Here is a 26,535-nt window from a genome sequence, read left to right as displayed (position 1 = left end):
GGTGGACAACTCTATCAAGTCGTTCACGGGCTGCCCCTTTGAACCACGCGATCGGATGCTCCGAAAACACAAAAAACAAAAAACGAAGATGCACTTGCGCAACCTTGGGCCACATCATCCATTTTGTCAACGCCATTGCACTTTTTGCTGGCTTGCCACTTGGCTTCTTATCGACTGCCGCCATCTGTGTCTGCTGGCCCCCTCTTCGCCTTCTTCTTTTTCTTTCACCAGAAAGGAAAGGAACGGGCGGAGTGAGGCAAGGAGGTGGACTACAGGATGGAGTTGGCAGAAGCTGGGGGAGAGGCAGCAACGTCAATGAGTAGATCAATCAAAAACGCCGTCCGTCGAAGACGAGGCCAACATTAAATGCCAGACAATAATGACCAATCGGAAGAATCTTAAATGCATCATCACGTTTGCCCCCAGTATCCGGTGTGTTTGTTGGTTTTTTTTTTAAGTTTGTTGGGTTGTTTCACCCCACCCCCCTCGATAAGAAAAACAGAATTTCATTTCGCAAAGTTTCATGTTTGGCATTTCATTTAGTCGGAGAAACGAACTTCTTTAAGTCACATTTGTTGGGGGAAAAAAACAACAAGAAATCTCCTCAGGGAATTAATTTCTTAACACTGCATTATCTTAAAACGAAAAATGAGATTTAAATTCAGTAAAAAAATAAGTGAAATATATCTGATATTATGTATTTTTAGGAAATATTAAAAAAGGAAATTAAATACAAATTAAAATCAACATTTCTTCTCCTAAAAAAACGGAAAAAAACAGAAAACGAAAGAGCATAAAAATGTTATGAAAAATGCAAAAATATGAAGAAAAGTTATTTAAATTTTAAACCTAATATCCCACTTAGAGCAGTCCATCTGTTTGTCCCGCATTTCCGCCCAACTTATCCAGCCATTCAATTCCCCCATTGAGGTCCTCACTTAGCGGGAAAAGCGAAGATTATTTCCCAGCCATAAACAGAGGTAATTGGTCATATCAGCCATATTTCATAGCGCACCCGACGTTTGCGGTGCTCAATCAATATTGAACGCTTAATGGCCATATATATTCCCCCCTCAATCCCCTTCATTTCACCCCTCATTTCAGATGAGTTTGTTTGGCTAAATTTAATTAAAATTTCATTGCCACCCCCGCGGATGAAAATGAGGATGGGGGTGTCCATAAGCCCCTGATGCCATGACGATTAGATTTTATTAAAAAGCCAAATATGCACAATTATTATGCTACGCCAACCACTTGACAGTCCGCAGGCATGGAATATATATATGCGAGGGGTGAAGAAATCGGGACGAGGGTGAGGCATCCAGCTCATCTAGGACATGCACCCACCACCACCACCACCATCCGGCTCATCATCATCATCAACATCATCCTCTGCTCATCCACATCATCCGACTATTAACAATGCCTCAGACGCATTTGCTTTCTGTTGTCTGCGGTGGTCCTTTTCCTTTTACCTCTTTCCCCCTCCAACTACTACTTGCCACCCAACCTCCGCCACCCAGAATTTCTCTTATTTGCTTTTTAATAAAACAGGTGCTCGACCTTCAACCCAGTTGGTAGTGTGTGAGTGCGTGTGTCACTGCTATCTTTTATCATTTAATTTCGCATTCAAACGTTTCGCACCCTCGGCATCAAAAGGATATGCAGTGAAAGGATCACAGGGACAGGGGACATAGCGAGTCCTGATTCAGCTCCTGCTGCCAAAAGTGCGTGCGGTCTTCACTCCACTCGACGTGGAACGACAAAAGGACGACGGACGGACAACCCTGCGTTGTCATTTTTCATTTCGCTCACAATCCCCCTGCAGTCGCATAGCCGAAATTTGTATATGTCGAAAAGTCCAACATTCCAGTCGGAAAAACAGAGGCATGAATGGCAGGAGTAGGAGAAGGGGGAGGACAAGGCAGAGGCAGAGGCAGGGCAAGAGGGAAAAAGCCAGGCAGCTTCATCCGGATCCGGCAATTAGGCCAAGCGTAAAGCGTGCTGAAACTATTGAAAAGGACAAGAGAGATATATAGAGTCAGCAGAGCCCGGGCACTCGGAATATTGGGTGTGTTTCGCTGGGGAATTTCGGGGGGGTGTTACGGGCTGTTACGGACCCTGTGCGTGTATGCCAAATCGTTTTGTGATTGCCGAAAGCTGTCTTCGGACTTTATTGCTTTTTTGGAACGAGATTTCATCAGCACTGCCGCAAAAGTTGCGCGCCATTCAGATTTTAGGGGGAAAACTTTCATTTGTCTAAATGTCAAAATTAATCATTTTTAGCTATCGCTGAGGGTATCGTGAGAATATCGAAGTAAAAAAGTACAGGGATAGGAAATCTTAATCGAATTATAAAAGATTATGTTTGTAATATTCTCTAAATGTTAATATTCATCACGTTTTCTTGATTTTAAAGTGTAATTTCCATTTTAAGCTCTATAACCTACAAACTCTTTGTTAGTCAAAAAGGTAACTAATATTTCGCACAGTGCATTCGCATTGAATATTGTTTGAGCATTTTTGGAAAATCATTCCTATTATCAAAAGTCATTGACACCCTTTTATTTATTTTTACATTTATTGTTTTTCCTCGCATCTCCCTCCCCCCGCCTAATATCCAAGCGATAATCGCTTACATGCCACTTGTCCTTGTGCTGAAGGGGATGCTCAAGGATGATGGTCGAGAGGGGAGGCAGGACCGTACGAAGGACGATACGATGCCGTGAAATAAGGATTAATGGTGTACACGATTATTTGTGCCGGGTGACTGAGAGACAGACAGACGGTCGGTCGGTTGGTCGGTCGGTCGGTAGGACGAACAAACATATTAAAAAATACAATACGAAAACTGTCGCGATGCGAGGGCGCAAGGATATTCATGGGGTGGCGTAGGTCGTAGGTCGAATTTAATAAAACTCTCCTTCTCAAGTGTTTATCCTGCAGATGCGAAGATACGAAGGGGATGCTGGTTGCGATTTCGCCACGCTTCTGGTTGGCTGGCCGAGTTCACTTGCCATCTCCTGTCGGCTTTTCCTTTTGCCGAGGGGTGCGCACTGCTCACTGTTTAGTGCCTTTGCCTGACAATTGTCTGTGCCCCCGCCCAGCCCGAGGATTTCCCTTTCTTTCTCGTATGATGAAGAATTTATTTGAAAATTAAGAAGACAAATTATTTAATTTCGACTTTATGAGCTTTTCTCCCCTCCCGATCTGCCACTGTGCCGCCCAGCTGCCATTATTACCCAAACCCATTCGAGTGCTTTAATTTTAAATGCAAAACGGACGATAGGGTTTTCCATGGAAAAGGGTTCGCTTGGCGGACGCCATTTTGGAGCGCGGAAAAGGCGCTTTGCATTTTATGCCCGACGCGGTAATAAACACGCAGCTAAGGCTTAGAATATAAAGTGAAGTGGAATGGGCCATCGGACTTGGCACGAGCACGCCACAAACTTAATTTCATTTAGTTTTATGTACATTTCATTAAGCAAAAAATGTCCAGGCATCGCGACGGCGACCAACATTCAAGTGTCCGGACTTTGGACTAGGTCCTGCATATAAACCCGACTATGGCAGCTATATAGCTACAGCTACAGATATAGCGTGGCGATGGCTATGGGCTATGGGCAATGGCGACTTGGGGACAATCAAGATAAATAGCAAACGGAATTTTTATTGCCGAAAGGATACGACGAAGGGCGAAACAAAAGGCAGCCCAAAGAGTTGAAAGTGTTGACGTGACTACTGTGTCCTGTGGCCTTTGTCCTCGATGTGTGTGCACCCAGGATAGTCTCACAAAGTCTCACAGTCAACACACACACACACACACACACTCATGGCCACGGAAAATTGTCAGAATGTTTTGTATTTTCCAAATTTATTGCCGGTGGCCGCATTTTGTTGTCGCTGCGACCATAGATTATCTCATCGTTTAGGAGGGCCTAATATGCGCCGGAGGCAGTCGCAATATGATTTATCGTTAACCTACCGATATATGATCGTTCCGGGTTTGTTTACCTATCCTTTACCTTTACCTTTGCCTCTGCCTTTACTTTATCCTTCCACCTTGACACTTTCAGCAGCTCCAGCTGCGAGCCGAACATTTTTAATTACGCTTTTTACAAGAAAATTAAATGGCAACATGTCATCACTAATTAAATTGTTCTTCTCTTCGGTTTCCCAGTTCTTCATGGTTATCCTGCAGGAGTGTGAGCGCATGTGTGTGTGTTTGTGGAAAACAAGGAAAGCGTTGGAAGGGGGAAAAAGGGTTGTGCTAGATGACTGCGTTGATAATGCCAGGGAAATACATTTATCAAACGGGGCGATAGTGCGGGATAGGGCACGGGCTATTATGTTGTTTGTGGAGCACAATTTTTAAACTATATATGTCACTGGTTGTTAATGATTCGTCATTTCAATTAATGAAAATTATACTCGCCATAAAGGTTAACGAAAACCATTGGAAAATATAAGGGTCCTAATTGTCCTTAATGTTCTTATTGTTTAAGTAATTAATTGTTTAAAATAATACTATACTGAAAATGATACAAAACAAAAGGATACAAAAGTTTGATGAAATTAAGAATAAAGCGAATAAATTCAATTTAATGAAATTGGGATTTTAAAAATCTACTCATAATTTAAGTTTGTTTCTTTGATTATTAAAGTCAAGTTTTTTATCCTTATGTCAAAAAACTGAAATGACAAAAAAAAATATAAAATACGACAAAAAGTTGCAAATGTTATATTTCAATTTAATTTAATATTTAATAATTCAATAAATGTTTAAAGTATCAGTGCGTTATATAAAATAGTTTTATTGAATTTAATTTTTTGAATTCTAATTTAAATGTTGGCGGGATAAAGACCATTTACAACACTATGGAAAAAAATAGAACTGGTTTGATAGACAGTCATCGGGGTATCTCCAAGTTTCGAGCCATGGTTTCGGACCAAGCTATTTTTAAAAAAATTCCTTTTTAGCCGTGTTAAGCACCTATCGTTCTTTCCGTATATTCAAAAAAAAGTAATCGATTGCCAGCACAGAAATCGATAGCTTGAAATTTCTAGCAGAATCGATATTACCATACACACATCGATTTTTGTTCCAGCTCTATTTCGTGGAACCTTTGCGTGATTTGCTATACGAAATTACTCAAGTAAAGGTTAGTAGAAATAATTTGAAAAGTAAGCTCCGTGACAGTTCTCTCTTTATCATTTGACGGAAAACTGAAAGTCTACTAAGTTGCAAGTGGATTTTTCGTATTTTAGCCTTAAAATTTTCCACGATGTGCAAGAGAAAACCGATTAGATGATGTGTGTGTATAAGTGTGTGTCTGTGTAGACGTCCTCGTTTCTTCATGGCGAAAAAGTCAAGCTGTGAAATCAATAAAAGTGCGAAAACCCCATAGATGCCTTCGTCACTCGGATGTGGTGATAATTTTCAGAAACAAGTAGGCAAATAATGCAGCAAACAAAAATTTTAATCTATGAATCACTCTGAGAGAAAAAAACACAAAGAAAGTTTTACTCGCATGAGTGTGTGTATATATGTAGGTACACATATTTATGCCACAAAATGGCGGCGGCACATCGGAAAATCTCAAATGCTGTTGACGTTGCTGCTGTTCGAGTTATCTGTGGTGCCACCACCTTCCCCCTGGAAGACAATACACCCCTGAAGTTGGAATTTCTTTTTATTCCATCTTCACAGCTTCACTTTTGGCGTGTGCCTTCCAGTTGCTCTCTGATCTCTCATACACAGACTTATATGGCTTTGATTATGTGTGGGTGCACTTTGTTCGTCTTGCTTTCGTCACTAGGAAATATAGCGCCTTGTGTTTTTGGGATTTTCAAGATATTTGCTCTTAAAGCCTTCAAAATAAAAAAAGAAGTACATATTGCAATGTGGGTGTGCCACTTGGCCAGTTAAATATGCAGACAGCGACAAACACTTGTACCCGAGAGCCGAACGCTCGAATTGAGGTCAAAATCATCCACAACTGGGTCTGGGATATGGAAAGAGGGGGTGACTTCTCGGGTCGGGGTCGACGCCTCAATGCAGCAGAGGGTGGGTTTTCGCATTGGGGGTGTTTAGTTTGACTTAGCTTTCCGAAGACGACATTATTGCAGGCTCAAAAATATGTATATACCCGGACAAAGACCAATTGCAGGGTTGTTAGAGAACTATAGAAAGAGGCCTTGTCGTCATCGTCCTATCGCCAATCAATTAAGCCAAACAATATAAAAGTGACTCAGCTAATCAGCTTTTGCAACCCCCCATTTTTTGATGCGCCTCTGTTTATTTCCCGGGGTCAAGAGACTTTAATTCCATGGCGCAGAATACCAGCATCGTATGTGAGCGGGATGGATAATTGGTTGGAAAGTGGCGAAGGGGGAGAGAAGAGAGCAAGATCCCCAAAGCTGGGGCCATAAACCCCAACACAAAGAAAGGACACTGACACACCGACGCAGCTTTTAGTTCATACTTCTGTGTGTGTGTGTGTGCTTCTTTGTGGGAAGAGAGAGAGCCAAACAAAGAAAACGGGAACAAAGAACTTCAGGCCATAACAAATGACTCAATCTAGCGAAAGTAGCTTGGCAAAAAAAAATTTTGCTAAGCAACTGCTAAAAGCCAGTTGGCATTGATTAAACCTGTGATTAATTAGAATCTTCCCCGAACTTTATGTTTAGATATGGCAATGCCATACACATGCACATACATATGGAAGTGGGGAGAATGCGGCAGTGCCGTTTCAATTGGCGGGAGAGAGTGGAAGTGAAATAAACTTGAAGGTGCTCATCGAGGTTATTTCCATTAAATGCATATTTTCCAGTTTGCCTGTCAGGTGCTGTTATTGTTATTGTTGCTGCTGTTATTCGCAGTGAAATCGAGTGTAAACAAAAACAATCGTTTGGGATTTGTAATTTACGACGATCATTTAAAATAATCCCACTTAGCACATACATACATATATCAGTTTTCTTTTGTATTTTTGTCATACATGTACGTATTATAGTTGAATCGTCTAGTCCTAGATTCATTTTTCGTGTACCCTGTATATTTTTAGTCTTTCCTATTCTTAACTTTTCTTTTATTAATTCCACGGTTTCGGCCTCTCCTGTTTCCCCCACACGATTACTCCCCAGGATTCCCTAAACGAAAAGCAATACCCAGTGTGACGTAACGAAACGGAGAGATCAATCCCAGGTGTTACCACGCAGGACTTCTAACTTCTAACCGAAAGGGACAGATCAGGGAAAATCGGAATCAGGAGCTGTCAACGGGATAATCCAAACATCCATAAACCACTTGTCTGTGTGTACGTACGCGTGTGTGTGTTAGATTTGTGTGCGTTTCGTCGAGTGTCCCGAAGGATCATCAGAACCACCGACCACCAGACCAGGATCACAGGACCATAAACAGATCTAGATCCCCAGAAAACGGGGAAATCAATCAAGACGCCAACAGGAATTCGCTCCGTGCCACCCAAGCACGTATACATTTCGTCCCCGAGCCGATCCAGAAAAGCATCCACCATTCCTCTATCAACGTACAACGCCGCTCCCCTTTTGCACTCTTACGACGACAGTCCGCAGCGTTGGTCAGGAGTCACCAACGGGCACCAGGCAGGCGTCATCATAGATCAGTTCCGGGGCGGTAAAGCGATCACCATTGAGGGAGGCACCAGCACCGGTGATACGACGAGCATCGGCGGCGGCAGCGATTTACGACTGGTAATAACGGCCAATCCCAGTGAGATCGAGCGCAATTACGAGCAGCCAACCAATCGCGGTGGTGGCGGAGGCGGCGGCGTTATCGGCGTCAGCTGCGGTGGCCAAACCCCACCGACACCCACGGTCGGCAAAACACTGCTCAACACCAGTCCAAATCTCTTGCCGATCACTACAGCGACCGATACGTTTAATAACCTCAAGAATTTGGTGAAAATCGACAAGGGTTCCTCGCCATCGTCGGGATCGAATCCGCAAGGAAGCGGCAATTACCGTAAAGGCGGTTCCAACGGTTCAGGCTTCAAGAGCGCCGGCGGCAACGGAGGATCTCCGGCCATAAGCGGCAACAGCGAGGGCGGCAGAAACGGCAGCCGATCATCTGGTGGACCAACCGGACACTTTTCAACTGGCTATAGCAAGAATTCCGCCAAAATTCGCCAACACGATAGTGAGGTAAGCCCAAGACCTCGACGATCTTACCAGGGTGACTCGTCGTCGTCGCGTTACTATCCGAAGAATAGTGACATTTTGGGTCAAGGTTTAAGCGGCAGCTCCGATAGCTACAACGGAAGCTCCTCATCCGGTAGATACCAGCAGCAGGACCAGCAAGGCGGTTCACATCGTGGTAGTCGCAACAACTATCACTCCAACTCCGATGGAAACTACAATCGATCAATAAACTCAAACTCCGTAGGTGGAGGCTCTGGGGCAGTCGGCTCTGGAAGCGGTGGCAGCAATTATCGCTCCGCCCGCAACTACGAGAACGGCAATGGGAGCAACGGCCCACAGTCACGTTACGGCAGCGGCAACGGGAACGGCAACAGCAACAACTCCTCATCCGGCTACAACGGATCAGCAGCAAGCTCAACCAACAACAGCAAGTCATCATATGGGCCTTCGCGCGGTAGCAATGATGGAGGCGTGAGTGGCGGATACAGCAACAATTACCGCGACAGCTACGAGGATTCACCATCGCATCAGCGCTATAACAACACCAACAGCCTAGAGCGGAACGGAGGAGGGATAGGAGCGAGCGGAGGACCTCGCAGCTACGGCAGGTCGGAGGCGGATCGTTACGGAGGAGCACCGGCCAGTCGCACACCTACTCTTCGCAACGGTAATGCATCTTCTCAAAACTCGAGCTCTACTTCCAACTCTTCGAATATTTCTTTGAACTCCGGGTCAGCGGCGACAGCAGGAGCAGCAACTCCGCATTCACAACAGCAGCAGGAGCGATCCCAGGCTGGCAAGGCAAGCACTCCGCCACCGATCACCGGGCGCTGGATACCACCATCGCTGCGTCCGCAGCATGGACTTACCCAAAGCGAGAAAAACGACGCCGTGTTTCGGCGCGTGAGGGGTATTCTAAATAAGCTAACGCCCGAGAAGTTCCAGGAGCTGAGCGACGAACTGCTAAAGCTAGACCTCAACTCTATTGTAATTCTGAACGGCGTTATATTGCTGATATTTGACAAGGCCTTGGACGAGCCGAAGTACTCGTCTATGTACGCGCAGCTTTGCAAGCGACTGTCCGAAGAAGCCCCATCATTCGATAAGGAACCAAACAATTCGTGCACCTTTTTGCGCCTGCTGATCGCCGTTTGCCGTGACAAGTTTAATAACCGATTGAAGCGCGACGAGAACGATAACCGACCACCTCCTGAAAATGAAGCCGACGAAGAGGAGCGCCGCCATTTGGCCAAACAGCGCATGCTCGGCAACGTTAAATTCATCGGAGAGCTTAACAAGCTCGACATGCTGTCGAAGACCGTGCTGCATCAGTGCATCATGGAGCTATTGGACAAGAAGAAGAAGCGTACGGCCGGTGCGCAGGAAATGTGCGAGGACATGGAATGCTTGGCTCAGCTGCTCAAGACTTGCGGCAAGAATCTGGATTCAGAACAGGGCAAAGAGCTGATGAACCAGTATTTCGAGACGCTTGAACGTCGGTCAAAGTCATCTGAATATCCACCGCGGATACGCTTCATGCTAAAGGACGTCATCGAACTGCGCCAGAACCAATGGGTGCCGCGCAAGCTGGGCACCACTGAAGGCCCCGTCCCCATAAAGCAAATACGCTCGGACGACGACTCGATTATTCGTACCCCGTTCCCCAATCGCAACCGGGATATGCGTAACAACGATCGCGACTCTGACAGTTGGATGAATCGGTTCCATCTGAATATCCAGCCAGGCGGCTATAACGACATGTTTAGTGGACTGAGTGTCACTGGAGCTTCTCCGATTGTCTCACCGTAAGTTCTATATAATTGTCATGGAATGTGTTGGAAGCCGAACCATTTTGACTTGAGTGTTGTCTAACGATTTTTTCAAACAATTGTAGATGTAGTGACGACCCCGAGTTTCACTAACTTTTTCTTTTATGTATTTTAGGTTCGCTACCAGCAATCGTGACCGAGATCGCGACAATCGCCAGTATAACAATCGTGGCGATCGCAACCGGGATCGCGACCAAGGCGGTAGCGGCGGAGCCAATTATGGCAATCGATACAACAAGCACAACCAGAACGGAGGAGGCAGTGGCGGAGGTGGTTCCTCTAACAACCGAGACAGGGATGATTCACGTAGGAATAACGATCGCGACCGAGATCGCAATGATGGACAATATGGGGGCAATCAGCTGCTGGGTAGCAAGGAGTTGGCACCGAGGTTCAAACGCAATTTGATCACCACGAACCAGGATGCGGTGGAAAACTTGCAAATGCGCCCGGCGGCCAACTCCTTGCTCTTCCGAGCGGCCTCCCAGAACCAAAAGTTCCCGACTACGTTGCCCATGTCCACACCTCCCAACAGCAGCAGCAACAACAACCAAGGCAGCTCACAAGGCAAGGATCAAGGCCAACTGTCGAATTCGCACTACCCGATGTTGGGCACTCCTACTTCCCATCTGACAAATCCAACACGACCCTCGTCAACACCATCCGCTGAATACGCTGATAACCGAACTCTTTTGGGATTGCAGAACGATAGAGGCCTAAAGGCCACGTCTTCATCGCCAAACTTTGTATCGGGAGCGGAAAAGTTGAGTGAGCAGACGGACAGTCAGGCGGGCAGGAAGGGCTCCCACGACGGCAAAGATCAGGCCAAGAATGGTTCCGTGGAGAGACCAAGCACCCCGGCCGGCACTACTGGGTCGGCAAAGCAGCAAAAGAAGGACAAGGGTCCTAATAAGGAGGAACTGTCGAAGAAGGCCAGCCAGTTCTTTAAAGACAGGTTCTATTATGACGAGGAGGAGAAGGCAGATGACGAGGTGAAGGAAGTTGATAGTGAAAAAGCGGCGGAAACGGAAGATGCGCCAGCTGAAGATTCAGAGGTAAAGGAAGAAACTGCCACACCTGCTAGCACTCCAGATCGCTTTTCCGAGCTTGTGGATGGTTTCCTTGAGTTAAAGCTACCAGAGAAGTCGCTGAAGGATGTCTGCATCAATCTGCTGATGGATGTTTTGGACCGTGTGAACGATGTCTATCTGGAACGTGTTGTGCGGCTCTTGCAGACATTGCGCAAACAGTCCAATATCAAGACGAACATTGTGGTCGAGGTTTTCAAGCAGCTCGTTAATAAGATGAACGAGAGGGAGGCCCTTAATCCCCGGATCGCTTCCCTCGTGGCCAGTGTCCTAGCAAAGACCGTATGCGAACCGGCCCTCTTGAAGCTGAATGATATCGCAAACTACACCGATAACGGACAGCATTATCCACTCTTCCTGCTTGTCCTGCAGCAGCTGGTCAAGCTTATTGGTAAGGATGCGCTGGAAGAGAAATTCAGGGCGAGCAAAGTGGATTTGATTAATAGCCTGCCGGAGGCGGATCGGAATAAGGAGCGACTAGCCGAGATTCTCGAGGACCGTCAGCTGTCCTTCCTTTATCCGCTTTTGAAGGTACAGGCCGAGATGCTGAAGCAACTGCAAAGCGATCCCAACCCCAACAACTTCTACAAGTGGATTAAGGCCAACGTGGACAACAAGTACTACAAGGACCCGGGTTTCATTCAAGCCCTCATGACCGTGGTGGTCAAGTACGTGACCAAGGAGACGACGCTGGCGGCAAACCTTGACCCCAAGGAGCACCCGGAGAAATCGGTGACTCAAAAGGAGCAGCAATTGTTGGAGAACTACAGCCAGATGTTGCAGACTTTCCTGGGACAGAACGAGCTGCAGTTGATGGCTCTCTACGCCCTGCAAACGTTCTGCTACAATGAGAATTTCCCAAAGGGTAAGCACAAATCGTTTTCTATTAATCCAATCAAGGTTACTTATTGATTTTTTCTTTGTTTCATTAGGCATGCTGTGCCGTTGGTTCAAATATCTGTATGAATCTGAAATTATTGAGGAGGAAGCATTCGTCTTGTGGAAGGAGGAGATTTCCGACAAATATCCAGGCAAAGGATCTGCTTTGTTCCAAGTGAACACCTGGTTGACTTGGCTGCAGGAGGCCGAATCTGAGGACGATGAGGACTAAGAAGCACCAGTCCCACATAACAACAACGCTATATGTTTATCACTTCCAATATTTATTCACAAATCAATAATGATTACATGATGAAAAAACAACAAAAGTAACAAAAAAAAAAAGCTAACAAGATATAATAAGTAAAAAATATCAGCAGGATGGATGTTTGATATCGCGGTTGCAAATCTTAGTCAAATTATAGTAGAACAAACAAAAAAAAAAAAAATTAATCAAAATTATTTGATATCCAACAAATTCAAAGAACTTTAAAAACTGATTATCAATAAATAAAACGCAATAGACGGCAAACATAAACGATATTTAATCCATACAACATAACCGCAAGCGAAGTTAGTAAATTACCATTGACATTTCAAGCATAACTACTAGTGAATTTCATCTACATATTTTTTTTACATTGACGACCGGAACTGATCTTTAAATCGAATATCTCTGTTTTCTGCCTTTATTTGGTACTCGCCGATTTCCCGATTGTGTATTTAATTAAGTAGGTCAAATCAAAGCGACAACGGGAGCGAAAGAAAATCTGAATGTAATTGTGAACAAAATATCTTATATATGTATTTTAACTCCAAACATTATAAACTCGCCCACATTAAATAGAGCCTTAATAAATGCAACCAACACTGCGAACGGCGAAAAGGATGTTGTTTTTAATCAAGTGTTTAGAAGGGACAATTTTCAAACTTGGCGCCATACGCTTTTACTGCTGCCTATCGATTTTGTAATATTTTAATTGGGAAACCCTGGTCGTTTTGTTGGAACGCATTTTACCATATGGTAACTCTGGTCAAATCTGCAATTTCATTGTTTTCTTGTAAATTTTGCTTGTTTATATCTAAATTACTTAATAATGGAGAGTGTAACGGTGGTGGAAGCTGGAAATGTTGTGCCGTCTAAGGAATCCGGTCCATTTACCTCACATTGTGTTAATTTGGAAGCGGGACCATCGCAATTTACTGTGCGCGCCCTAAAAATGCAAGGCAGCACCATGCTGATTGTAAATCCAAAGGAATCCGAGGTCTTTGAGGAGCTAGCAGTGGCTATGCCCTCTCGTAATCCAACCTGCAACGAGGCCGTATCCTCCACGATTTTGGGTGGACATGGCCAGACCGATTCCTCTGTACTGGCGGCAAAATTAAGTAAACGCTATCGCCGGCAATTCTATGTGAGCCTCAACCTCAAACTAGACCGATTGGTGGGCCCGCTGTTTGAAAAGTCGCTAGTCACCTACATGCACGACCATCTGGAGCACTTTGCTTGAGTGGGTACTACACATACATGCGGTATAAAATTAAACCTCAACCTCATATATTTATTTCTGGTTCACGTGCACACAGGGCACATCGCTACTGCCACCGATGACATGGCGCCGCGTGGGGGTCACCATCTATTTCGGGGACCGGCGGCTACCCCACGGACACAGCTCCACGTACTCAACGCACTCCACCAATATACTATCTGGGATCTCCGATTCCCGATCTCCGCTCAGACGTCATGCGTCGGCCGAGTGAGCGCGAACTTTAAATGTGTATCGCTGAAACGATTTGTGTTCAATAAATTTATTGCCCTAAGTAAGTTTACAGACGAACGCTTTATCAATTTTGTGCGCGATAGTAGCTCTCCATGTAAGGAGAGGTCACCTGCTGTGGGAGTGATCGCGTGCCACCCGCATGCTCTTCATGCTGCTTCGCCGCCCAATCATTTGAAGGTCAGTTCGGCTGCACCGATTGCTTGATTGGTGAATTCCCCGGAATATTTCTGAAATCGAATATATGCTCGTACTGTGCTTGTTTGTTTATTAGGACTCGATTTCGGTTTTCACTTTCGAATTTTCAACTTAATTAACAATGAATAGCAAAGTCAAATTAATTACATATGCTATGATATGATATGATATTAGGAAAAACGTGTGGAAACTGGAAGACTGTGAATCCTTGACAAATAAATGTGAATTTATGTAAAATTTTAATCAGTACATCTATTTTATTGTCCACCTTGTTAGCAGTGCTCTGCAGGACACTTGAATTCATTCATTTGAATGAAAAAATCTAATTAGGAAATCACTTTTTTTAATTTAGACTTCTTGCCGTTAGAATCCCAGTCATGGTTAGGGTTAAGTGATGATTGGCAAAAATGTTGACTTAAGAGTCTTTGCTTAATCATTGTACAGTTTATGTACATCTGTATCAAAGAACTAGAACTCCCAAAAGAAAATTGAATAGGGCAATTAAGTCATTCTCTTATTAACAATTATAAAAAAATTTCCTGAAACATTCATAATTATGGAAAATACGACCTCAGTAAAAGTTTTGAAAAACGATATATTAACTCCCAACAAAAAAGTTAAAGTCACTTCCTGCTTGATAGTCTCACATAAAATGATTATGATATCCAAAATATCCAAGTCACTCCGGCTATAACTGCGTTTTTTAATTGTTCTCAGATAGAACATTATTAGGGCAAAATTCAATGCATAAAATGTATTAGCTGAAGTTCGAAGGATAAATAATATCTTTTAAAATAAATTGTATCTATTGGCATGCTCAAACTAAAAGTTGGCTTCACTTCCTGCCCGACAATCGTAAATCTAAATCGATTGATAAGACGTCTGAATTACCCCCGCCAAGACTGCCAGTCATATATAATAAAAAAGCCCCCCGGGGGCGTTGTGCAATTGTTGTTGGATCACACCGCATGGATGTGCCATTGAAACTTTTCCGCTAAACTTCGAAATATAAAAAAAAAAAAAAAAACACAACAACAAAAAAAACCCCACGAAAAAACAAATTTTGCCTCTCATAATAATGCCCAGTCTAGACGAGATATTGTCAGGCGTATCAGCAGTGGTAACAGAAACAATAGCATATCGCTCCTAAATAGCAACACCCATTGAACGGGTATAAAAATAGAGCCCCAGCCGGAAGGTCTGCGGTCCGTGGTCTCTGGCTCCCACGAATGTCTGGAATGCTTTTATTTTTCTCTTTTTTATTATATTGGTTCCCCCGAGTTGCCTAATAACTTTTCCTTTTTGGCCATATCAAAACTGTCTGGCGATAAGCGCCCTATAAATAATAGATCCGAGTCGGCCGAATTCGAGCAGCCATCTGTAATAAACTACGGATTGGTTGGAGATGAGAGTGGTTCCATGCTTTGGTTGCATGTCCCTTTGGTGTGATGACTGATGGCTGGGACAGCGGTACATGGACTTTGGATGTCTGTCCGGTGGCGGCAACAAAGTAATTAGCCTTCTGCGGGGCGGCTAGCATATAGTCATATCAGCTCCCAGTGGGTTCCACCATCCAATACGGCGATAAGCTGGCTGGCTGGACTTCGAATGGACCCTTCTTCCACGGCGGCTGCTGCAAATATGCATCTTGGCGATAAACCCTCGGTTCAGGCGCACGCCCACCGGTCAAGTTGGATCGGAACGGATCGGTACGGAGATCCCATACCGAATCCGCCGGTAGGGCTTATCGGACCACGAAGCCACCTATGCCAGCCAACCAGACCCCTCCGGTTATCGGTCGAGTGTTGTTAATTTGATAGAAATATTAAACATCATCCCGCCAGGCAGACTGCACCCTGCGAATCCGGATCGTACCGGATCGCCTTCAAGTGTCTGTCACCCATTTGGGTTTCGGTTTCGAATTCGGATTTGTTTTTATTTACGCCGAGATTTGTATTACGGAAAATTAATAAGCGCACACGCTCTTGGCTCCCCAACAGAATTTCGCAAATGTTCGTTGATAATGTGATTCCTTTTCGCATGCTCAGCCTTATCAATGCTGCCTGAGGAGGAGCTTCTGGACTTTGGGAATGTCCAAGAGGGGGGTATCAATGGTTTTTAATGCCGGATCGAGGCGATTTAGCAGGCGGAGAGACAATGGGGGCAGGCTTATCGACACTCGCTCGCGCCATACAAAGTTCACACTGGCAGCCAGAAAATCCGGATTTTTTCACTCATTTTTGGAGCAAATTTGAATTGCTTGGCTAAAGCAAGCCAAACATAAAAAATAGGTTGCGCCTGGGGTCCTTCATGGGCTGTCTGTGATTTTGGGAGGCGATATGGTGGCTACAGACTTCCAAGGCCGTGCTTTGAAACATTCCACTGAACTGACCCCGCCATGCGCAACTGTACTTTAGCCGGCAGATGGGGAGCTGTCTCTGGCCTGTGGTCCGATTATACCCCCTATCTATTTATAAATCATGATTCGGCATCTGATCAGAGGGGGTGATTGGGAGTGGGACTGGGACTCGGACTGCGAACTGCAAATGGCAATGAGTCCACAATTTAACGTCGTCCACCTGTCGCACTGCTGATAGAGGGCAAGGGCTTATCAAAGTCCCTGATGTCGTGTTGCCTTTACGTAAACCTCCAGGGACCCCACTCGTTGGCCCGTGCAATTCGTACGGATTACGTCGGATTGTTTGGAACTGTGAGTGCTGGGGAGGTGAGTTCTGCAGTGCGAAGGTGGAGCGAAGGTTGCTCCGCCAGTGATTCACGGGACCAGACAGCGCCTCCGCCGCCTGATAACGCCGATAGCTAATAGCTGATAGCCACCACCCAGCAGAGCGCAACTCCGCTTCCCGTCGTGCCATTCACGTCATGGCGCAGAAAGTTTCGGCCCAAAAGATATGGAGCGACGGCATGTGGCGGCATTTGTTGACTTGGCGTGAGATAACCACCTTATCGCTGTCCCAGACGCAGCGCCCACACACTGAGGTGAAACCCGTAGCCAAACCTAAGAATGAAATTTTAGGTTTGGGATTCTACGTACGTGAAGATATTATTTAGGAAGTTTACTAGGCCTGATAAAGTGATAAAATTATAAAAACAATATCGGTCTTAAGAAGTTAAAGTAATTTTAAAATGCTTTGATATTTTGGGTATTAAAATAGAAGGTAATTAACCTTTAATTATTGGATATTCTTTTATAAGTTAAAGTCTAGTCTTATTTTATTCTTGGTTTAACATTGCTTAAATACGGCCTAAACCATTTAATTTCATAAAGATAGAAATTTTAAAAAGAAAGCGAAAGTTTGGAAGAGGTTTTTTATGGTTGAATCTAAACTTTTAAATTTTTAAAAAAGTCCAAACTTTATATTCATGTATCAACTGCCTTTGAGCTTTGTTTACATCATAATGCTATTTATGGAAATGATGCGAAGTGATCTTGTTGGGGACTGCTCCTCGATTCTAGAAAGTACAATCGTAAAGCATGACAGATAGTTCTAAAGTCTAGAAATATTCCCGGTTTCTCCTAGCATACTCATCCATTTAGTTTTCTCTAAGTGCATGAGCCCAGATGTTGACGTACCTGTTGAAGTGAAGGGGTGGATTTGGATCGGGAGGGGAGGTTTTCAGAACGCAGGGTGGGGTTGCAGGGAATTCGCTAACGGTACGAAGTGCAAGTCAGACAGACGGCGATAACGCTTGCCCCCCAAAGAGCGATCATCGAGCACACACATGTACATATGCTGGCTGGCTGGCTGGCTTGCTGGATTTCCACTTGTGCGTTGATAAGCGGGACCAGACCGTTCCCCTTGTCACCCATCCACCTTTCAGTCCGTCCAGTACGGAGTTTCACTCACGTAGTGTGTGCTTTTGCCCCAAATCCATTTGCCCCAGTGGATTTTTTCCAAACCGCCCTTCGTCTCCGTCTCCATTCAGTACGCACCTGCTCTTCAACGTACTAGTGTTTTGGTTCCCTCCCCTCTGTCGCCACCCCCCGGCCGGACCCGTCTGCAGCCTTCGGTAACTGATAAGCGTTCCCTGTCCGTCTGGGCGACCCCTTATCACCAGCCGAGTTTCACATATTACCCGAACGTCTGCAGGCGAGCGGCTCATTCGATCGGCAAGCGCGTTAGCGAAAGCAACTAATTTCTCAATCAAGCACCCACCCAAGCCATTACCATGGATATAGTACAAAAGTCAATCTTCAACAGCGGCCCAGTCAGAGGAATATACGAGTCGCCCGTGGGCTACTTTACGCCGTATAATACCCCGCCGTATATAGCTGCCTATTCGGATTCAGGTAGTTGGTTATCGGATCATCACCAACAGCACCAGCAGATGCAGCACATCAGGTTCCCTACACCGCCCATCACTCCGCCGCGTCCTGTTGCCGGATACGGATATAACCAGCGCACTCAGTCCGTGATCATGAAGGCCCAAGCCCAGCAGGACGACCTCTGCAGAAGTCCAGTGGAATTCCAAGATGACAGCAAGTCCTGCAGTAGCGGCAGCGAGTGCGGCACCACCAGTGATTTCGTCTGCAATTGGATCGAATGCGATAGGTAAGAATCGGCTTCATTATAGGAACTCATGGGGGAAACAAGATTGCCTAAATTGGTCATTAGTTTCATAATAAATTTTAATGGGAAAAATTCGTTATCAGTTTCAAATTGTAATTATCACATATAGTGAAATAGATTTTTTTTGCATTTTTAAAATTTGGTATACGATTTAGGTTAATATGAATGTTCAAATTTCATACTCCTACAATTGTACTTTTTAGTAAATTTTTAGAAGACGTTTTACTTTACAAGAATATAAATTTAATTTCTAGTGAGTTCAATATTAATAATATTCTAAAAATATGTGTACATATTGGGGATTTATCATTACAACTGATTACAAATTCAACAGAAAAGTCCAGCAGCCTGGTATATACATATATGTATTGAACTTTTGGACTGGACTTTCTGATAAACCCCATCGAATAGCGATAAAAATATGATTTTGGGTCAAATTGATAAGGATAAAATGTAATAATTTATAGCCAGGAAAAATATTTGATTTTGGATAAATTATATATGATAAACATTACAATAATTTGCCCCTTACTAGTCAATAAAATCCTTCTGATCATTACAGGGTTTTCGACACTCTGGAGGCACTGGCTCAGCACGTGACCCAGCGACATGCGATCGCCTCCCTAACAGATGGACTCTATTACTGCCGCTGGAGAGGATGCCAGCGCAGCGAACGTGGTTTCAATGCCCGCTACAAGATGCTCGTCCATACCCGCACTCATACCAAGGAGAAGCCACATCGCTGCCACCTGTGCGAGAAGTCCTTCTCGAGGGCGGAGAATCTTAAGATCCACATCAGGTCGCACTCTGGCGAGAAGCCATACAAATGCAGCTTCGAGGGCTGCCAGAAGGCGTATTCGAACTCCTCGGATCGTTTCAAGCACACCCGCACCCATTCGATGGAGAAACCGTACATGTGTAAGGTCGCCGGATGCCAGAAGCGCTACACAGATCCCTCATCGCTGAGAAAGCATGTGAAAACCTTTAAGCACAGCATCCACTTGATCGCCAGCCAGCCCCTTAGCCTGCCCAGTGCTCCTTGTCTTTTGGAAACCAGCAGCGATTCCGCATTCACATGTCTTCCAGCCGCCGGCAGTGTGGAGTCCACCTGCTCTTCCTCATCCGCCCGCTATTACGATGATAATAATGAGCCCAGCGATTACTCGCTGAAAGCCAAACCTGGTGCGGAGTTCTCGCCCAGCTACTGGCTAAGCGAAAGGCAGCATAGTTACCTCCATAGCGAGGACTTCTTCGTTAAGATGGACGTGGAGTCGCCGCTGGACTTGCGCATCCACAGAATTTGAACTGGCCACTGACCAATTCGCCTCTCGTCTCTCTTCCCCCGTCTAGTCATTGTGCTGTTTCCCAGCTCTTGTCACTACACCTAGATTAATATTTAACCTGATTAAAGACTGTTGTATTTGAAAAAGCTCTGGTTTGGTATGGGAATTACTTCAAGTTATCAGCGGAACATAACCTTGGGAGGCTAAGGAATTTTCCCATTAATAGTTATTCTGGGAATGCAGATGGCTTAACCTCTGATTAATACATTGGATCGTAATGCCTCTCTTACATTTTTTCCAAGAAAATTGCTAATCTTAAATCCCTTTCTGTACTTAGTGAGTCAGTCATAGGAAATTGGATTACTGAATATATGAAAAATCAAGGTCTTGAAAAAACCCGCGTATAAAACCAATCATCCAAAAACTATCAACCAATTGCAATTGTGACGTGAATTTAATCTAGTTCGATAACACTTTATGATTCTAGACATACCTTTTTTAAGGGGAAAATCCCCATTTCTAATGGCTAGACCCACAGAGCGGTGGATATTTGAAAATATTTATTGTTTAAATGCGCATCTAGACGAGTTTTTCACAACTGTTAATAACAGATTTAATCTTTTTTGCGGCTTATAGGAATGTTAGTTGATCTAAATAACCTCTCGTTTTTATACAAACAACAAGAACAAACAAAATAAATAGCAAAAGTATTTCACATTTGAAATAGATAAATACACTTTAAAAGCGGTATCAGGGGTGTACACTATATATATACGCATATATACTGGCAACATGCTACATAATAGAACTAAATATTAAAATTAACATTATTGTTGCACTCGCGTCGCTTAAGGAAACAGATACGTTGTAATCCCATCATCCGGATTTTTCTGTACAGCTGTACACTTCCACTGTTTAAGCCTATTTAGTGGCTTCCAGTAACTCTAACCTTGTCCAGTCATCATTGGCCGTATCATTATGCTCTAAAAAATCTTACAACTCGTACAATATATTGTCGGCAAATCGGGCACTCGTTCAGAACTTTTCCGCAGCTTGTGCAGGTCGCCATGTGTCCGCACTCTAGAAATACGCACTCAATTGGCGCGTCCATGCAGATTTTACAGAGTTCGTCCGTGGCCAGTTTCTCCACAGCTGCAAGCATAAATTGAGAATATTTAGAAGGTTGTAATAGAGAATAATGTCGTACGCTCACCTGGGCACTCTCGCATAGTTTTCCACAGCCTGCTCACGCGATCGAGCAGCTCTTGTTTCTCGCAACAGCCTTTGTAGTCGACGCGGTGCAGCATGAGCACCTCCTTCAACTGCTTCACCGTCAAACCCTCCAAGTCTTTTCTGTAAATCAAAGGATGCATTAAAACAACTATTGATTTAATAGAGACATAGAATAGAAAACTTACAAATCCTCAAAGTCTTCCAAATTGACGAAACGTGAATCAATGCATGCGGCGGGTTCAAAGTCCGACGGTGCCGCATACACATGGATGCCTTCGTCATCGTCCCAGCGGATATCTTCATCTTGCGTGGGCGAGAACTCAATGGTCGGCGTGATAGGCATGTCTGGAGATCTTCCGCCAGCGGCCACACTAATCGCATCCACGCTGAGAGGAGAAACCGCATGACTGTCCGCATCGGAGGCATCCACCGATTTGGTACGCTGCTCCAGGTACGTAAGGAACTCTTGCAGCTCCCGTTTAATGTCCTCTTCGGACATTTGTGAGTTCTCCAGATGGCGTCGCATTTTCTCCACATGCCGACGGATGTTTGTCTTGTTCTTACCGCAGCGCTGGCAACTTTGGCGATGGGAGTGCGCATGTAGGCCATGTTCCGGCTGTTCGCTCAGCGTCGAAAGTCCCAGACTGAGACCCGGTGCACCTGGTGCTACTGGGGACTCGTCATCGCTGGAATGGTAGCGGCGATTCAAGTAACCATCGGATCGTCGGCGGGTGACCTTTTTTGTGCGCTGTGGCACGGCGGGATGGAACGCTGGACTTGGATTGGCCGGGCGCTGTTCTATGTTCAGCGTTTGTGTGCTCTCACCCAACTGACTTTCGTCCCCTTCGACCGCCGGTCTGCTGCGCAACGTCACCTCCAATATCTCCTCGGCGGCACTCGTGGTCGGCGTCTCTTCCACCGCCTCTATCCTGTTCACCTCTAGCACCTGCCACTGATCCAGGTGGCTGCTGTTGGTGTCTGTGGTGGCCTTGCTCTCGTCGGAGATGCCGCCAATTGCACCCAGCTCTTCAAAACTAGACTGTGATGAGGCATCTGCTTTGGAACTGCTCGAGCCCGGTTTAGAGCAGCCTGGACTAGCTGTTGTGGTGCCTTCAGGACAGCCGTCTGCAGTCGCATTGCCAGCGGGACTTGGATCTGGGCGGGTATTGACCCCTGGACCGCTGGTATCGGTCTTAAGCGACAACGAAACGCGCTCGCTGAACGTGGCCATAATCTCTTCATCTGAACACTCGCAATCGGAGTTGCTATGCGTCTCCCCATGGTCTTCTTTCGTTTCTTTCTCTTGTTTGGCCTCCTGGGCCTGGCTGCTATTACTGGCATCGCGATTATTCGATGCCTGCGTGGAAGTTGAGGGACTACTGCTGCTCTGGCTATCCCCATTAGTAGTGGTGGCACCCTGATGCACATGAACGCGTTGTGGTCCGCCATTTACAGCACTGGCATATGTGGGAATCTCTCGCGTTGACACCCGCGGCTGCTCAAAGATGTGTGTTGGCGCCTCTGGCTGTCTGTTTTCTGGAGGTTTTGCTGCAACCTTGGTATCGAACGAGGCTAGCGAATCGCTAATATTGTCGCTCAGGTTGGAGAAGAAGTTTTGGCACGACTGTTTGAGGCTATCGATCGGGTTGGCCTGGCCACGACCCGGACTGTTGGACGAGGCATTTGAACCTCGGTTCCTGTCCACCTGGGCCACATGAGTGAGGACAAGGCCTACTAGTTCCTCTTTTTCTGTAAGTTAAATTATTTTTAAATAGTTTTACTTGTTAATTTATATAACTATGGATTCCCTAAAACATCTTCCAGCTAAATTAAAATTTAATTTTGATTGACTTTGGAAGTTGTTTGTAAGGGAACCCAAAATATGTGACTCACCTAGACAGCCTTCAGTGGAGATGTGTTTCGACTGCAGATAGAAAATCAGGTCCTTGGGTTTGAGCTTTAATAGGTCTGTCCTTAGCAGAGGGCGCTGTGCGAAGACCGAGCATCGCTGACAGCGCCTGGACACAATGCAGTTGGCACAATAGTAACGTCTATTTTTTGAGAATAACAAATTCATGTAAGTCCCCGAAATCTGGGATATAGACAATCAGTTCATTACTCACTTGCAGTCGAAGCAAGCGCGCTTGCGACGAAACACAGTAAATTCCACGCTGCAGCTTTCGCAGGGCATCGTGGTCACTGGACAGTGGGCAGCTGCTCCTATCGACCGTGTCCTTGCCTTCCTGGCAACTTCTCCCCTTTACGCCCACTGTGCTGGCATTGCATTTGTTTTTCAATGTCAACTCAACGCCGTGAATCACTTTACAGTCAATACTCGGCACACGACTATCATTTTCACCTGTCGGTGTTTCGATTTAGAGGTCTGGGGATTAACTCAAGACTTAATCATAGGCAACTGCCTGGGCTCACAATGATTTTTATAATTTTTTATCAGGCTAGGCCAGGCAAAATATACGTATATATATAAATATACATATATATATGGCAGCAATAAACAATATTGCCAGATTGCAAAACGATAGGTTATGTTATCGAGAACTATATGCCATGGCTGAGGTGGCATAGCGCTACTTTTATCGGTTGCATCTCCCGATAAGGCTATCGAGTAGCGCTTAATTTAAAAACTCATTAATTAATATTAATTACTGATGTTTTCTTACTCAAGACGTGCTCGATTGTGACCCTATAATAAACTCTTCCAATTAACTAATCACACAGTTACATATATTTAATGGATGTTCTGGGATCTCAAATTCACACAGTTTGAATCCCTATAATTGACAAAATCAATTAAATCTTCCATATAATTACTCATTTAGTTGCTTTTATTTAATTCACATCCACTACTTACATTTAAGTATGTAATTGTATGCATTTAAATAGTTAAGTGCCATAAAATGTTGCAATCTTGTTTAAAATAATACATCAATTAATTGCTAAATATTATACGGTCTGCCTTCTGCTCCGCCTTCAAGTCATTTAGTTATATACACATGTGGTTTCCAATGATTGAGCTTTTCCGAAATTCTTGTCGATAAGTCTTTAATTACATAAACAAATGCGTCCGTTGTTGCTCCGGCCAGAATGTTGGCCAGCCATAACAAGAGCTGGCTAATGAATGGCAGTTGGAGAGTCCGTCCTCAAGCAGCGCCAGCACCGCATCGTTCGTTTTCAGTGGCCACGGGTGTTTTAAGGTTTTTTGTTTTGCTTTCACAGGGGAACTAAAGCAGCAGCAAGAGAGCGCGAGTCATCAGTGAAGGTGAAAATGTACAATCTTTAATTTCTATTGGCGAGTTGAACGTTGCTTGGCCCTGAAGAGAGTGGAGACTGCTACTACGACATGAGACCTGAATCCTCGGCCTTTACGTGGCTCTGCAGGGGATCGTCGTTGTTGTTGTCATCATCGTGGATGCCTGAGGACACCATCGCCCGGTTTTTCTCGTAGTCGACAAAGTCGTCGAAGAGACTGGGCCACGCTTCAGTGTCATCGTAATTTTGTATATCACATTGTTCCGTAAAATTGAGGTACATGTTCCATGTATCCTTCGGTATGCGGCGAATATTCGGGTGCTTTTCGAGGAAGTGTATCCAGTTGGAGAAGAGATCAGGTGTTTGTACAGTGAACACAAGTTTCCACAGGTCAATGGCCATCTCAAGGGAGAGGACTCGCTGATCGGGCTCCAGGCCAAATCTGAAATGCAAAACGAAAGTTTCATTTTGAGCATTAGACCTGTAATGACAACTTACCGAAAAGTGAAACGGTACAGCTGCTTGAACATTTCGGCGTCTGCCTTGAGCATTTCGATCGTCTGCTCCAGTCGAGTTCGGATGCTAGGTATGGTGTCCGCCCGCATCTTGTGCAGACCCTCAATAAACTCCACCTTGGTGAAACGGCACATCTGGGAAGCATCCAGGCACCAGGCCAGGACGAGTATGGCAAACTCATCGGGCTGATAGTTAAGGTCATTGCACAGTCGCTCGATGCCGTCCGTGAGTATCATGTCCTCGTCGTCCGGATCTTTGTACACGTCGAACAGTTTGTTCAGTGCCTGCAGCGACACCTCCATGGATTCCTTGACAGCTATTTGATCAAACAAAATCGAATGAGCGCAATGTTAATGAGACTGTTACGAACGCTGACTCACCAGTTGTTATGATATCGCTCATGGTGGGCGCACTGCCATTAAGCAAACCTAAAGACTTAAAACTATTACGCTTAGTATCACAATTGTTTGCTTTTGCTGGCTTGAGTGGAGTTCGGCTAGAGAGCAGTTCATCGGTTTCTAGAAGAGGGGGCAAAGAAGAGGGTTCTTAAACTTTGAAATTACTATACGGTTATTAAGTGTATATAATACACACCTAGGGCGCAGCGTTCGTTGGCATTGGGATTGGTGCCCACCGATTCGTAGCAATTTGCAAGGCTGGTGGCCGTCTGGCAGGCGTTGGAATTGGAATTGTGTAAATTGGGGGACGAGACGTTCGTTGGCATCGATTGTTCGGCGGCAGACTGGAAGCATTTCAGGCAATTGCCCATAGTGCGGGCGTGCTGGATGCACCAGGTCCCTGTCCACCTCCTGCTCCACCTGCAGTTGCTGCCCTAGCAGGAGCACTTGATGGCTTCCAGTTTCGATTTGGCTGTAAGGCTGGCTGACACTTTTGATATTTTAGGGGCGTGGATATGGATCTGAGGTTTGGTCCTATGGCTCCTTGGGGATTTATTGACTACTATGCATTGGCACTGCGATTCCCTTAACTGACATATGTTAGTGGCAATTCCGATTCCGATTCTTTGTTGCCACTGCTGCGATTGCTGTTGTTATTTTGGTGCCTCCTACGCAAACGCACACTCACGCGTATACACATACATGTGCAGGTTGCAACTGCAGCGTTTACTGCCACCGAATCGCACTCGTCTCTTTTTCTTTTGTTGTTTTCTTTCACATTTTCATTTCACCGTGTTAAAACGATTGTTTTTGCACGAATTTTAACTCTTATTTTTTAATTTATCTTGATTTTTGTCTTTGCTTTTTTTCCAGGGCAATCGGACCAGGGCGGCACTAGCAACCAGGCTGCACTGCTCTAAAGTGGTCGTATGCGATACTTCGATACCATTTTTGTTTGGTCTGGTAATGCCCTATCGTGAGCGCTCTCCGAAAAAAGAGAGTTACAGTGGGCCATCGTAGTTATCTAAATTACTCTCACAAATTGTTTCAAATAAATATCTTAAGCAGATCGACATGAGTAAAAACCATAGGTGTATACTAATACAATTTTTTAAAAGTAACCTTAAACTTAATAAAGTACCTAGAACGAGTAATTTTTAGTTAGTTAATTATTTTTAAAGGAGTATGTTTAATATTAATTAAATAAAAATATATTTTTGTAATGTTAATTTAGAAATATTTATAATATATCAACTTTTCAAATGTGAAGAATAACCGTTGCATCTTTAATTCTAA

General features: G+C 44.8%; 5 protein-coding genes across 8 annotated transcripts; 3 read left to right on the top strand and 2 right to left on the bottom strand.

Moving 5' to 3' along the window:
• Nucleotides 1–7,419: 7,419 nt before the first annotated feature.
• LOC108112121 (eukaryotic translation initiation factor 4 gamma 2) lies at nt 7,420–12,863 on the top strand (the record flags this gene model as incomplete). Its single annotated transcript, XM_017221872.2, has 3 exons — nt 7,420–9,986; nt 10,126–11,963; nt 12,031–12,863. Coding segments are annotated over 3 exons (4,584 nt in total), but the record flags the coding sequence as incomplete, so codon positions are not given.
• An 82-nt stretch (nt 12,864–12,945) lies between these two features.
• On the top strand, nt 12,946–13,804 carry LOC108112737. Of its 2 annotated transcripts, none has more exons than XM_017222974.2 (2): nt 12,946–13,485; nt 13,562–13,804. In XM_017222974.2, the coding sequence occupies exon 1, from the start codon at nt 13,075–13,077 to the stop codon at nt 13,483–13,485; it is 411 nt and encodes a 136-aa protein (XP_017078463.1). In that variant the 5' UTR covers nt 12,946–13,074; the 3' UTR covers nt 13,562–13,804. The 2 variants fall into 2 exon arrangements, with proteins under 2 accessions (XP_017078463.1, XP_017078464.1); XM_017222975.1 differs by having other exon boundaries at nt 12,967–13,489.
• Nucleotides 13,709–19,968, top strand: LOC108112735 (zinc finger protein GLIS2 homolog). Of its 3 annotated transcripts, none has more exons than XM_017222973.1 (3): nt 13,709–13,795; nt 18,171–18,521; nt 19,102–19,968. In XM_017222973.1, the coding sequence occupies exons 2-3, from the start codon at nt 18,298–18,300 to the stop codon at nt 19,841–19,843; spliced, it is 966 nt and encodes a 321-aa protein (XP_017078462.1). In that variant the 5' UTR covers nt 13,709–13,795; nt 18,171–18,297; the 3' UTR covers nt 19,844–19,968. The 3 variants fall into 3 exon arrangements, with proteins under 3 accessions (XP_017078462.1, XP_017078461.1, XP_017078460.1); XM_017222972.1 differs by lacking the exon at nt 13,709–13,795 and adding an exon at nt 13,852–13,932; XM_017222971.2 differs by lacking the exon at nt 13,709–13,795 and having other exon boundaries at nt 18,009–18,521.
• Nucleotides 19,969–20,369: 401 nt separating this feature from the next.
• LOC108113278 lies at nt 20,370–23,559 on the bottom strand. Its single transcript, XM_017223827.2, has 5 exons — nt 23,179–23,559; nt 22,949–23,106; nt 21,241–22,804; nt 21,036–21,175; nt 20,370–20,974 (listed from the first exon to the last, which is right to left on the bottom strand). Exons 1-5 carry the CDS (start codon nt 23,244–23,246, stop codon nt 20,799–20,801), a joined length of 2,106 nt encoding a protein of 701 aa, XP_017079316.1. The 5' UTR covers nt 23,247–23,559; the 3' UTR covers nt 20,370–20,798.
• A 324-nt stretch (nt 23,560–23,883) lies between these two features.
• On the bottom strand, nt 23,884–26,170 carry LOC108113346 (DCN1-like protein 3). The gene is made up of 4 exons (XM_017223909.2): nt 25,436–26,170; nt 25,222–25,359; nt 24,824–25,157; nt 23,884–24,767 (listed from the first exon to the last, which is right to left on the bottom strand). Exons 1-4 carry the CDS (start codon nt 25,608–25,610, stop codon nt 24,410–24,412), a joined length of 1,005 nt encoding a protein of 334 aa, XP_017079398.1. The 5' UTR covers nt 25,611–26,170; the 3' UTR covers nt 23,884–24,409.
• Between the last annotated feature and the right edge of the window lie 365 nt (nt 26,171–26,535).

The sequence above is a fragment of the Drosophila eugracilis genome, unplaced genomic scaffold (genome assembly GCF_018153835.1).
Source record: "Drosophila eugracilis isolate 14026-0451.02 unplaced genomic scaffold, ASM1815383v1 contig_90, whole genome shotgun sequence".
NCBI classification, from domain to species: domain Eukaryota; kingdom Metazoa; phylum Arthropoda; class Insecta; order Diptera; family Drosophilidae; genus Drosophila; species Drosophila eugracilis.
The sequence above is the reverse complement of the archived record's forward strand: the minus strand, read 5'-3'. Positions and strand labels throughout refer to the sequence as shown.

What these genes read in the sequence shown, in the direction of transcription:
- LOC108112737 (XM_017222974.2), top strand. Translation starts at nt 13,075, where the DNA reads ATGGAGAGTGTAACGGTGGTGGAAGCTGGAAATGTTGTGCCGTCTAAG.
- LOC108112735 (XM_017222971.2), top strand. Translation starts at nt 18,139, where the DNA reads ATGGATATAGTACAAAAGTCAATCTTCAACAGCGGCCCAGTCAGAGGA. An exon ending in AATTGGATCGAATGCGATAG is followed by an intron (nt 18,522 to 19,101) that starts GTAAGAATCGGC and finishes TGATCATTACAG; the next exon opens with GGTTTTCGACACTCTGGAGG.
- LOC108113278 (XM_017223827.2), bottom strand. Translation starts at nt 23,246, where the DNA reads ATGCCCTGCGAAAGCTGCAGCGTGGAATTTACTGTGTTTCGTCGCAAG. An exon ending in CGCGCTTGCTTCGACTGCAA is followed by an intron (nt 23,107 to 23,178) that starts GTGAGTAATGAA and finishes CTCAAAAAATAG; the next exon opens with ACGTTACTATTGTGCCAACT. An exon ending in CTCCACTGAAGGCTGTCTAG is followed by an intron (nt 22,805 to 22,948) that starts GTGAGTCACATA and finishes TTTAACTTACAG; the next exon opens with AAAAAGAGGAACTAGTAGGC.
- LOC108113346 (XM_017223909.2), bottom strand. Translation starts at nt 25,610, where the DNA reads ATGGGCAATTGCCTGAAATGCTTCCAGTCTGCCGCCGAACAATCGATG. An exon ending in CAACGAACGCTGCGCCCTAG is followed by an intron (nt 25,360 to 25,435) that starts GTGTGTATTATA and finishes CCCCTCTTCTAG; the next exon opens with AAACCGATGAACTGCTCTCT. An exon ending in GAGCGATATCATAACAACTG is followed by an intron (nt 25,158 to 25,221) that starts GTGAGTCAGCGT and finishes TTGATCAAATAG; the next exon opens with CTGTCAAGGAATCCATGGAG.